At 47.2% G+C, this 13,493-nt stretch overlaps 1 protein-coding gene across 1 annotated transcript in view; it reads right to left on the bottom strand.

The window, feature by feature from the left end:
* Positions 1 to 13,086, bottom strand: part of IGF1R (insulin like growth factor 1 receptor) — a 295,362-nt gene extending 282,276 nt beyond the window's left edge. The window contains exon 1 of the mRNA XM_044230174.1: positions 12,274 to 13,086. Coding sequence (XP_044086109.1) covers positions 12,274 to 12,367 — 94 coding nt within the window. The 5' untranslated portion in view covers positions 12,368 to 13,086. The remainder of the gene's footprint in view (positions 1 to 12,273) is intronic.
* Between the last annotated feature and the right edge of the window lie 407 nt (positions 13,087 to 13,493).

Below are 13,493 nucleotides of genomic sequence, written 5' to 3'. Positions count from 1 at the left end.
CATAAGAAATATCCCGCCTCACCGGTCTCCTCGGGAGCATGAAGTTGTTAAGGATAATTTCTTAGGTGTTAATTAGTTTCAGGAGTCCTCTTCATGCCATCCTAGACAAGGAAACTTCCGGGGCCGGGGGTCAGGGAGCTGATTGCACCTTCACCGGTCCCACAGTGGGGTCAATCAAAGGCCTTGGCCAAAAGCCCAAAAGGAGAGGGGGCCCTCGAGGGATGAGGGGCCTTTATGATCAGCTGCCGTCCCTATCAGGATCCAAGGCAAAAGCTTACTGGCCTCACCAAGAAATCGATGCAAGAAACAGAAGCAAGTATCTGTTCGCAATATTTCTGCTGGTTCCAACCAGACCTTCCAAAGAACTGCAGCTCTTTCTCCCTTGTGTCTTGGGATCTGAAGGCTAGAAAGGTCATGAGAATTGCCCCCGGCCTGCCCTGTGATTCAGGAGAGCGAGAGCAAGCAGCTGCAGAGGCGGCCCAAGACTCCACCCAGGTCCTCCACATCAGGCCAGGCCCGGACCACAACACCACCGAGCCCAGCTGGACTGCCTGCCTTCAGTCAGGCACCCGGCACCACCAGGGTGGCCCACTACCAGCAACTGGTGGCGATGAATGACTCACTAAATCCTATGTGCAGGGAACTCAGGGAACAAGGCCTCCCTCCACAGGGATGGGGCAGCCTCGCCACAGGGCTGGACTCGCAAATAGCCTTTCCAGGAATTTTAAGATTTTTGTTCACCTCCGTGTGCAAAAAGCCTGATGAAAGAAAGATTTTTGTTTTATTTTTTTAAGATTTCGCTATTTTTATTTGAGAGAGAAAGTGAGCGAGCAGAAGGGAGGGGGAGAGCCAATGTCAAGCAGACTCTGTGCTGAGCGCAGAGCCTGATGTAGGGCTCCATCTCACCCCCCTGAGATCACGACCTGAGCCGAAACCAAGAGTTGGACGCTCAACTGACTGAGCCACCCAGGTGCCCTGAAAGAATGATTTTAAAGATAATTTCATTGCTTTCAAGTTCTACATAGTAGGGACTAGCCTGATAAAATGTTTCTGCTGGCAGAGCTATAATGAAAAGATGACGATGAGTTTGTTGTAAAAGAGTCCTTCCAAGTGAATGAGAGGGGGAGGTGGGCGGGGGTTTACCCTCCCAAGAAGTTTCTGTTTGAGGTCTTCCTATGTGCCAGGCCCTGGGCCATTTCCAGGAATTCAAAGATGACCGAGGTACCATCTTTCCCATTCCCAGCCACTGGGAGAAGCAGTATGGGGGCCATGTGCTAACAGAGCTACAGTCTCACGGGACCCCCTGGCATGTACAATCCAGGCCATCAGAGAGGGTGAAATTGTAGCTAGTGCTTCACAAAGCTTTCCAGAGGGCAAATTGGTAACATAGTTGTTTTAAGCAAAGGGGATTCCACCTGCCAAGGCAAAGAGACCTCAGTGTGTACAGCCTGTTTGAAAAAGAGCTGAAGGAGTGGTTGGAAACATGAAACATCTGAAACAACGGCACATGGCAGTCCTCTCTGAGAGCCCAAGAAATGATTTCCAAATTAAAAATAATAAAAAGCAATCATGGGGAAACACATCTAAAACGTTCAGGGGTAAAGGGGGAATAACCACGTATACACTAAGTGTCATCTCAACTAAATAAGTGAGAAAGTGGATTCTGAAAATACCCCCAAAAGCATGAAACCAAATACAGAAAAATACCTGACAAACTATATATGATGTAAGACCTAATACCGGTGACCAAGTGTCTGTTCTCCATTAGGAATTCTGACTGGTGAACATCCTAACAGACATAAAATTGCCCAAGGCAACACCTGTAAGAATGATAATTAAAGTGTTACCACATATTTCAATAGCGCACTGGGAAGTAAATCTTGCTTTATTTATTCTTGCATTAGTAGAGTGGTTTTTTTTTAACCCTCTAATTGCGAAAGAAATATTTTAGAACTTTTTATTTTTTAAAGTCCTGTAGAAACATCTTCAACCCTGAATTGTGAAATGTACGCTAGATACAACGATTCTGCCAAAACTGTTTACATCACTTAGGAAGACCCTAATTGTAGCTCATTCTTAAAGGAGTCAGCTGACACCATTCAGCAATCTTCGTCCAAAACCAGATCCCAGTGGTTTCTAGAGAAGCCTGCAGTCCCCACATTTTCCTGCAATCGGTTCCCAGGAACCAAGCCAGAAGGCGAAATCTAAGGGATGGGGGATGACGGGGGTGGTGTCTGGAGGGAGGAGGCCATTGCTATCTCCATCCTTGGGGCCACAGCTCACTTAAATCAGTCACCAAACAGGCTGAATTTCCTTTCTGACCACTAGGTGTCGCCTACGCATTAGTGAGGTGGGCAAAACACACACGGGACACTTCAAAGGCACTGGTAGAAATGGACAACTGGCAGAATTACAGGGGGCGGGGAAGCATAATGAAAAGATCCTTGAAGTCAAAGGTGAACTACAGCGGTTTAGCACCATTTGCTGAAAAAAGGTAAAATCGTACCACTGAGCTTTAATGAGCCAAATGCATCTTGTCAAGCACTTTAACAAAATTAAGTTTTATTGTAGAACATTTATTAAGCCCCTACTCTAGGTCAGGCTTTATATCCATCACATATAAATGACAAGGGCAGTCCAGTATCTAGTATGTCCTATATTTCCAGCACTATCCAAACCACACCTGTGTTTAAAAATGTCCCATCCAAAAGAGCAGTAACAAGGTGAAGTTTGAGGGGCTGAGTACATGTCAGCCTCTGTTCTAAGTCCTTGACGCAGGTCACTTAATTTTTATAAAAAATGAATTAAGTAGTTTCTACTAAAATGACCGTTTCACAGACAAGAAAACTGAGACACAGGAAAATTAAGGAATTGGCCTGGGATCTTAGCTACTGAGGAGCTGAGATTTCATGCAGGCTCACTGGCTCCCCTGCTCCCTACAGCCTCATACAATGACCACAGCTCAGGTACAAGACAAAACAAATCGCCACTGTTAACCAGCACGGTAGTGGTTTACAACTCGAAAGGAGTAAGGGGAGAGTTAGGTCTACAGAAGTGACTATAATCTGGAAAGCTTCAAGAAAGAAGCAGACTCTGAGTTAGAATGAAAAGACGTCATCTCAGATCAAAACCACAGAAAGGTATTAGGGGAAATTAACTCCACCTTTAGATAGCTAACACCCACGGGATGCCTGGGTGGCTCAGTTGGTTAAGTGTCTGCCTTCGGCTCAAATCATGATTCTGGGGTCCTGGGATCAAGTCCCATGTTGGGCTCCCTGCTCCGTAGGAAGTCTGCTTCTCCCTCTCCCTACACCCACCCCCTCACATGCTCGCAAGCTCTTTAGATAGCTACCATCCTGTCCCTATTTTAGAGATCTGAAACCTAGAGGTTTCTAAAAATAAAAAACTCCATCCCCCCAATTTTTCTGACTTTAGGTTTCCATAAATATTAGAAAATGTTTTTATGTTGTTGTTTAATGAGAAAAGGAGAAAACCTCCCCAATTATTTTAAGTGTCTACATTTCTGTTGAGACTCAGAAAAAAAACTTAAATTACTTGTTCAGAGCCAAATACCTAACCGGCAGCAAAGGAGAAACCAGGACCAGGTGACTCCACTGTGCTCTAGAGTTGCCTCTCCCACTCTTCAGTATGGGGAGGAGGGGGGATAGCGGAGCAACAAAAAAGGAAAAACATTCCAGATCATGAACACAGCAGGAACAAAACCACGGAGATGGGAATGGCACTGTTCATTAACCACAGAGCTGAAGCGTGGGTGCTGGGGAGTGCTGGGAATTAACATAGGATCCCTATAGCAGAGTCTAAGGATGTATCACAGCCCAGTATGAGGAGCCCTGCACTTGATTCTTGAACTACAATGCAGCACCACAAAAGGCACATGCAGAAGATTTGAGGTTGGCCAATCCAGCAAACCAGGGAGAGAGCCCAGGAGTCAAAGTGGCCAAAGCAGCTCAGAGGCCCCCTGAGCATCTCCTCAGAGAGATGACGCAGGCCTGGCCTGGACCAGAGTGGAGCCAGAATCAGAAGCAAATCTGAATGATTTCAAGGGACTCAGTGAGGCAGAAAGGAAACAGTCAATTAACCAGTCTCCGCAGAAAAGAATGGGTTGTCGAACTAAAATTTAACTAGACATTCCATCCCGATCCGACATCCGTTGCTGGAAATCTTACTGAGGTGCATGTTAGAAAGCAAATCCCAAATCTATCTCCCAACCATGTAAAGCGATGATATCAAATGAATTTTCTGTAACCAAACAATACCATGTTGCAGACCTAACGTATGCCGTGAACCCATTATCCACAGAAATCAGACAACAGAGCAAAGGAACACTGAACAGAGGCTCTTCGTCTGTCACTGGTCTCTTTGTTCATTTGTTTTCATGGCACTCTGTGCTTCTTCAAATCCTGTGTGTGTGAGCTTGTATATTATCCCACAATTACGAGACCCAGGCAAAAAAGAGGCAGAGAATAAGTTCAAAACAACACAGATAAATCTGAGCCCATCTGATGATTTTACAATCTAAATAAAGCTAATGATTTAGAGACCTGTTTGCCAGGTGGCTTATGGACCTCACACCTTGGCTTCTCTAGGCTTCCTACTTTTTTCCAGGAAGTTATTAAAAGTCACTCAGATACTTCAAATTTGGGGGAAACGGTTGTGCAGAAACTCATCTCTCCCTAATTACCATCAGACTTCTGTTCCTTAACTATTCACTAGAGCTATTAACTAAAATTTGCCTAACCCAAATTGGTGCTGTCTCATTTACTTAGTCAAGTATGTATTTCCAATGATCAGTTTGAGAGAGACAAACCACCCACTGACTGTATTTTTACCGGAGAGGACAAGCTAAAAGTATGCATCCAAAATATCTCAGGAAAATTTAAAAGTTCTGCTCTATAAAACATTTATGCTTTAAGACTGTCAAAATATATTTGTGTTTCCATGTCAAGAGTAATTTAAACAGCAGTACGCATACACCTGAACTGCCAAACTGACAAATAATCCCAAAGCCGGTTTAAAGAAAGTTAGTGCCAGGTTAAAATGATAGTAGGCATACAGAGTATACAAGACAGAAACAATAACATATTTAAAGCTGTCAGAATTTGAATGGATGGATGGAAACACACGCACACACACAATTTTGAACAGCATTTTTATTATTACTGAATTATTACTGAAGTAGATGCCTGTCTTGTTAAGGGGGCTAAAGAGTGAGGAGTGAGAGAAAAGAATAAAGTTTCGAGGCACCTGGGTGGCTCAGTGGGTTAAGCCGCTGCCTTCAGCTCAGGTCATGATCTCAGGGTCCTGGGATGGAGCCCTCATTGGGCTCTCTGCTCAGCAGGGGGCCTGTTTCTCCCTCCCCGCCTGCCTGCCTCTCTGCCTACTTGTGCTCTCTCTGTCAAACAAATAAGTAAAATCTTAAAAAAAAAAAAAAAAAAAGAATAAAGTCTCAACCATCCCCCCCCCACCCCTGCCCACCACCAAGAACCTTCTGGACCAGGAATAGAATAGTTCTGAAGTCTTTAAATATATTTTTTTAAAAATCCAGACTATTATAATGTAAGAAATTTAAGGAAGGCATGGCTCTCAGAGCAGTATTTGGTGGCACCAGCCACATGCATCCCCAAGAGGCTAAGCCACCAAACTATTTCAAATAAGAAAGTATGAGCAGCAAGACCATCAGCCACCCTACATGGGCAAAGTCACTCAGCTCCACAGATATATCCACAGCAACTTACACCATAAGCCAGCACCAACACTACCCAAAAAGAGGATAAAGAGAATAAAGTCAGTCCCCACGTCCCTACTTACTTCTCCCAGGCATAAATAACAGCAACAGTACACTTTAAAAGTTACTATAATCATAGGTATTCATCCCTCGTCATAAAAGAAACAACTTTGTTATGTTCCAGTAAGATCCGAATAGCAACCTGTAAGTTAAAAAATTCTTCTAGTTAGGGCAAAAAAAAAAAAGAAAAAGAAAAAGAAAATGAAAGCCTTGCTTACTAGTTTCTTTAGGGTTCTAAATAAACACAGTGCGTGATTTCTATGGTTTGACTCTACCTTGAAAAGCGTATGTAAAATATTTTATGGTATCAGAATGAATTTCTAAACTTAAATACCTGAGTCCCATAAGTGTTGTGTGTTTTTACTGAAAAAGCTGAGGGAGGGGAATAAAAACTATTTCTCAATTCAATAAATATCAATATTTCCTTAAGATTTTGAAATGAATCAATTTCATAAGCCATAAGTGAAATTGGCATAACTGAAGAAAAAAAAAAAGTAAGGAAATCTTCAAAACCGATAGCTGGGATTTCACAACAAGAGTAAAACGGACGCTTTCAAAGACACTTTCAAAGTTGAAAACAATCTAGTCTTCCGAAGTTCAAAAGTCTCAGAATCAAATATATTGTTACTATTTTGAGTCCAGAAAAGGCCATCGCAATTTAACAAAAGAAACAAACTTCATTCTTGCCAAGGGAATATGCATCTATCGCCATAACAACTTAACTTGTTTTTCAAGATCCTTTGTTTACTAATCATTTTATACCAAACATATGCCCTTTTCTCAGAACAAATCAGTTTTTTACCGGTCCTTGGAGGTGGGAGGGGGAGGGTAATACATATCTCAGAGTTTTAATCTTTCCAAATACTGAAAATTAGTTATGCTCCCCAAATGTCAACAAGTCTCAATGTGCACAAACATCAGGACTATTGCACGTACCACACCCCGCCCACCTCAAGTTTAAGCCAGATCATCTCTTTACAAGTAACAGGAAAACCTCCTCTTGATAATCTGAGGCCAAACACCATATTTTCAAGGGTTGGCGGGGGGGAGTGGGGGTCAGAGGGCTTCATTCACTATTCACTTTGTTGTCTTTAGGGTGTTCAAAATTTTCCTGCCGAACATCTCAGAGAGATCTAGAAACCATATCCCAAGCGTGTGTGCAACCATTATTTATTTAGCACAATCGAGAGGAGGACATCTCTTGGACTCAGATAGCACTGGTCACAGGTTGGCTAAGAAAAGCTATTCAAAGCAAGTTGGCTGGCAGGCACAGACGCCCCTTCACGGATTTTTTTTTTAATAAGTTTTGAAAACAAATCGCAATAAATCACAACACAGAGAGAAACATGGCTTCTACTTTATAGGATTAAAAAAAATTTTTTTCAAGATTTAATTGCCTCCTCAATCTTCCTCTCACCCCTTCACACCCTTAAAAACAGCAAGTTCTTTTAAATCATAAAGCCTTACAATTTAGAAACTGTCCTGATAATTTCCAGAAAGCTAAGCAATGTGTAAACCCAGAACGGTTTTGAAGTAAGTTTCATCTTCCTTACAACTCAAAACATGCGGTGCAACATTCATGTACACACCTGTAACTCCTAAAGTGTTGGCAAAAGGTAAAGGCAACACTCCATACTTTTAATCACGATTGTCATAACCAATGTTCTCGAAAAGCAGAGAGGCTGAGCAAAGATGGGTGAATGTGTCCTATGTGTCATGGCCCGCTGTGCCACTGCAGTAGTGGTAGTATGGTAAGGTGGCAAAAATGGTACCATACAGGCCTTGAGAAGATTCAGCAACACTGGTTAACTTCATATCTGAAGCCTATAAAATGTTTTTAAAGAGCCTTTAAAATGCTGTTTGCTGTCCAATTGATTTGAAAACAGCCTATCCTGTGTCATGTCTAAAAAAGATCTGAATATCCAAGCAACTTTGTTTCATACAGGAGCTTATAAAATGCCCCAAGGACAAAAGCAAAGTCCTCTCTGCCTACACACTGCCTAGCACAGGGTCCAACTTTCATACAGAAGGTGCCCAATAAGTGCTGGCTGGATCCGGCTGCTTCTTGCAGCACATTCTCACGAAACAAATGAAGCCAGACTTAAAAGGAAGCTACTGTCCCTTGGGGTCTCCCCTTGGCAAAACTCTAAGGCAACAAGTGAAAATGATACAGCTGATTTTCATTAGGGCCCTGATCTTGCAACAATAAGGACAGGAAACATTTTTATTAGTAAACTAAGCCTTAGACAAAGACCAAAAACAAATGTAAACAACAATTATTCTCTATGCCTTTTCCTGTTAAAAGGCCAAGGTAAACCTGGAAAAAGGCATAACAGTTAAAAAACAAAAATGCCTCTGCTGTATTTGTAAACCTTTTGTTCCATGAGAAATCTGAAATGTAAAACAATTGCTGTATGCCTGCAACCACCGCTATCTCTTACAAAGATGATGTCTCCTGCTCAGGCTCTAGAGCTCTTTAAAAAAAATAAAATGAGCATCAAAGAAAAAAACCACCACATTCATCCTCAGTCTTTACTACCAGAGTAGTTAATCTGGGATGTCCAAAAATCAAAGTGGACCTTTTCCTACCTTAAAACATACATTATTTCTTTGTTAGAAAACACAGGTGAGAAAACTGGAAATAACAAAAAAAACCATCCAGACTCAGCTCCTAAACTTTAATCTTGGAAAAACCAACTTCACTTCAGATGCAGTGAAGGATTTTACTGTCACAAATCTGACTTTCCCTAGCATTGGTCTTTTTGGGTTTTTTTGTTTGTTTGTTTTAATCCAACCCCCTAATCCTTCACTTGAGCTATGTGGAACCAAGATTTTTTTTTCCCCCTTGTCCATTTCTCCTGTGACGTTGAATCCCTGCTGCTCAACACAGAACCTCCACTTTGAATTTGTTGTACTGCTTGCTTCTAGGCGTGGATCTGAAGAACTCCACAAATGAAGAAGAGACAGACACCAACCTGCCGGACAAATTTACTAATTTTAATCTAATCTCTGCGTTCAAAGGAACAGAATGCATTCTTGCCAACCTTCACATAGCTCTTACCAAAAAACACAACAGGTTTACTGGGATGTAGTACCTACTGGAGGTAGAGTCACACAACTCCGGCCACAATAGAAGTCACTAATTTAAAGCATACAATTCAATGGTTTTTAGTACCTTTGGAGTTGTACAGTCATCACCACAATCTAATTTTAGAACATTTTCATCACCCCCCCCAAAAGAAACCCCATACCCATTAACAGTCACTCCCTGTTCCCTCCTCCCCACCCCCCTTCACAACCACTAATCTGCTTTCAGTCTCTACAGATTTGCTTATTCTGGACTTCGAATAAATGGAATCATACAATATGTGGTCTTTTGTGACTGACTGCTTTCACTCAGAACTTTGTTTTTAAGGTTCTTCCAGTCAACCTTAGCATACTTCTTAAGGCTGGATTTTTTCTAATCCTTCTGACAAATCAAACATATAACCTTTTAAACTTCAAATCCTGACCCACACCCCATCCCTCCTCAAAAGTACCATTTACTTGCTAGTTCCCTCTAGAGAGTCTAAACTATAATTTGCTATTTAGGTTCTTTCCCAACTTCTTATTCTGGGCTCTTCCTCTGGTAATAAAACGCCAACTTCTTTAAACACCAACCTGTCACATACCTATATTTCTCTGACAATAGGACATGGCTGTGCCTGGGGCAGAAAGATGACTGAGTCCTTTTAATGAGATGGCCACAGTATGTTTGAAGTGCGTATGGGTTTTGAAAAAGAAGAGGAAGGAGAAGGGAGAAGCCCTCAGATGATCTATCACTCATAACTTCCATGAACCCCTTATTTAAATGCTCTCTTCACACACTGATACACATATGAAGTTCATCTGCCTCAACAGCTCCTAAATAGTCTAAGATTTAAAAGAAAATCACCCTACTGCTGTAGGTTTCAGTGTTCAAAGAGTAAACACTAATCCTTAAATATGCCAACACAATAGGAACCAACCCCATCCCATTTTTATCGCTATACTAGAGAGCCAAAAGAATTACCCATCTCTGATTGGATTCAGTAGTTTCCATCAGAATTAAGTCTTCTAGCACTTTTCTAACAAAGAAAAAGAACACATGTTAACACTGAGTGTATCGTTTTCTCCTGAAAACTTCAGAGCTGTGGGAAGGAGCGGACAGGGAGTGAGGACTTCCACAAAACCAAATCAGGAGTCAGGGTGCCTTCTGGCGATCCGTCAGTTTTTCAGGAACCAACAATTTTGGAGGGATCCCTGAGAAAAACTTTGGTCTCTCGGTATCATGAAAAATGTCCCTTCTCCTCCTGTTTTCTCAAGAAAGAGCTGCCTTTCAGAAAGAGTATTTTTCATGAAGATCGCTCCAAACAACAAGCCGTCCTATTTTAAAATGCCCGACTCCTTCCTCAAGAAGCAAGGCCATCACCGCTGTGGTGAATTTCAGAACTTACTAACGTTAAATAATAAAACTAGAGGCATAACACACTTCAGTAGTATGCCATAAAAAATGGATTGGCTCTCCTGTGTCTTCTAAACTGCATTTTAACTTTTAGAGGCTAGGAAACCCTCTTTTGTCGTCGTCGTCACCCCCCCCCCCGCCCCATACCATCTGTAATCCTTAGAAGGGAGCCGAAAACCTTTCGTCCAATCCAGTGATCTGGAAGTTTAGAAAACAAAGAGCAAGAGAGCTCAGATTTGTGGAAGGTCCGGCCTCAATCTGCGACTTACTCCGTGTAGTAAACACTAATTCTTTAAAAATCTGCTCTTACTCCATCATGAACTCATTTCTTACAAGACACTTAAGAAGGGTTTGTTTACATAAACAATCTTTCCGAATCGCCCCTGTGATGGGGCCACATCGCCCCCCACCCCGCGCCGCCTCCCGATTCTTCCCCCCCCCAACTCAAGGCTCAGTCGTGATATTTTTTTTTCCAGTTAATTGGCACCACCTGCATACCCTCGGCAAACATTACTCACCAACACGCCCTCACTGTTCCCAGCCCCAGTTCTCCGACTGCATTTAAACTTTAATCGTGTTCAAATTACCCTACCATCGTGAATGTGCCAGTAAAGTATGCTTCGGTTTTTTGAGGATGTGAACCCCCCCCTCACCTCCCTCCATACACCGTGGGGCCCTAAATCCTCCCGCCCTCCCTCTTCGCGCTTCCCTACCCCTACCCGACGCTACCAAAACAAAAGCTATCAGATTGCAAGCGATAGTGAGCGCGGAGCGATATTGCTTATTAACTTTGTACAAAGGGAGTGCGGGATGTGGGGGAGGTAGAGTCACACAACTCCGGCCACAAACCCAAGGCGAGGGCTCTTCGCTCGCAAAACAAAACACCCTCCCGCCCACCGCCCCCGCTGCCGCAGACCCTGGCGCTCCTCAAACCGCGGCGCGCGACACCTCTCGCCAGGGCCAGGCGCCTAGGTGTCCCCAAGCGGCCGTGTGGCGACAGCTAGAGCCCGCGTTGCGAGCACGTGTGTGGACATGCACGTCGACTCGGACCACACACCTACTCCTGCACAGTCGGACGCTGCCCGACCACCCCCCAGCCCCGCCAGGAGGAGAGGCATCTACAGGCGGATTGCAACTGGGTTGAAGAAAGTCCCAGAACCCTCTAACTAGTGGCCCAAACGCGTTCCCGGGAAAAGCCTGACTGCTGTAGAGACCCCGACCTTGCAGCTTTCTAGGGGCGGGGGCTGCTAAGCCGGAACGCTCCCCTAACCCCAGAGCAGAGCAGCCGCGGGAAGCCCCAGCTGGGGGGTGGAGGGGGCCAGGTAACCCGCCGAAGATCGGGCGAAAGTGACGGGAAGGGAAAGGCCAGGATCCCAAAACGCCCGAGGGGCCAAGCGCGTTGGCGACACGAGGCCGCGCCGGAAGGTTTGGAAACGTGTCCTGGGGCTACGGGGCCTCTCCCCGGGCGCCTCGCCCTGGAACGCCACGGCCGGTGGGCTCCCCGATCCCCGCCCCCGGGCACCGTATCTGCCCCAGCAGCCAGGGCCCCGCGCGGCCGCGGGAGCTGTCACCGCCGTCTGCGCGCCGCGCGGGGGCCAGCTTTCCGTGCGGAGTGGCCCGCGCGCCGGGAGGGGGGTGAGGTGTGGGTGGCGGGGCCCGGCCCGGCGCGAACTTCCCCGACGGATCCCAGCGCGGGCACGGCCGCGGGGGAACGAGCGCTGCCCGAGACAACCGGCCCGCGGGGCAGGACTCTCGGGACAGCGAAAGAGAAAGCCCCCGGGGCCCTTCCCGCACGAGGGTGCGCCGAGCCGGGGCCCCGGGGCCGCTCCAACCTTCCGGCCGAGCCCCTCCGCATCCTGCCCCGCGGCTCCCGAGCCCGGGGGCCCGACAGCTGCGGCGATGGCAACTCGGGTTTCGCAAACAGGGCGCAGCCCCTCGGAGGAAAAGTTCCCGCAGTGGCCGCGGGCGGCGGGCACATACTCACTTTCTCCACTCGTCGGCCAGAGCGAGAGCGCGGCGGAGAAAAACAGGAGCCCCCACAGCGAGGTCGGGGACCCTCCTCCGGAGCCAGACTTCATTCCTTTTATTTGGGACGAAATTCCCTTCTCTCAAAAAAAAAAAAGAAAAAAGAAAAAAGAAAAAAAAATAAAGAAAAAGGAAACAAGAAAGAAAAAGAAAACGGGAAAGAAAAAGTCTCAAACTCAGTCTTCGCCGCCTCCGAAAACAGGGCGACGGAAACAATACTCCAAAGGCGGCGCCGGCCGGGGACCCTCCGGGTGCGCGGGGCAGGCGGGCGGCGGCGCGGGGCTGCCCCTCAGCGCCGGCAGCCTCGGCCCAGGGCTCGGCGGAGTCGGGAACCCGAGGCGCGCCGGGGCGGGCTGTCGGCGTCGTCGGCCTCCATTTTCAAACCCAGAGAGGCAGGAGGGGGGGAAAACTGCACAGAAAGGGGGCAAAGCCCAAATTCGTCTCGGCGAAGAAAAACAAACGCGACCCCAGGCAGAGGGGGAGGCTGTCCGACACCCGAGCCTCCGCGGCTGGAGGGCGCGACGCAGTTCGCAAGATTGCCCCGAAGTCCGGGTCGCGGGCGAGGCCGGCCAGGGGCAGAAATGCGGAGTAAAAATGAATGAGCGGCTCCCCCTCCTCCTCCTCCGGGCTCCGCTCGCCGCCGCCTCCTCCCTCAGCGCCGCCGCCGCCGCCGCCGCCGCCGCCGCGAGCTCCTTCCCAAATCCAGAACACACACAAAGCGGCGGGCCGGCCGCGCCGCGCTCAGCACTCCCGCCGCGCCGCCCGGGCTCCGCGCCGGCCCCCGCCCGGCCCCCGCCCGCCGCCGCCGGCTCCGCGCGCGGGGGCTCCGGCTAGCTGAAGGTCAAAGCCGAGGCGCGCAACGCGCCGTGGAGCTCCCCTCGCGCGGGAGGGGCGTGGAGGGCCCGGGGAGCGGGGCCGAGGGTCTGCAAGCGCCGGGCACGGGCGCGCCGGGGGCAGGCTCGCTGGCGGCGTCCCTCTCGCTCGCTCGCCTCTCTTGAGTTCGCCTGGTGCGCTCGCTCCTCCTCGGGTTTTTTCCCTTTTTTTTTTTTTTTTTTTTTTTCCGCTCAGCAGAGTTAATGCTGGTAAACAAGAGCCTCAGCCTCACCGCGCCGCTGCCGCCGCCGCTGCCACACACTGGGGGTTCGCGCGCGCGCGAGCTCTCGGAGCCGCGCACACGCG

The sequence above is a fragment of the Neovison vison genome, chromosome 13 (assembly GCF_020171115.1).
Source record: "Neovison vison isolate M4711 chromosome 13, ASM_NN_V1, whole genome shotgun sequence".
Lineage (NCBI taxonomy): Eukaryota > Metazoa > Chordata > Mammalia > Carnivora > Mustelidae > Neogale > Neogale vison.
This window is presented reverse-complemented; position numbering and strand designations above follow the sequence as displayed.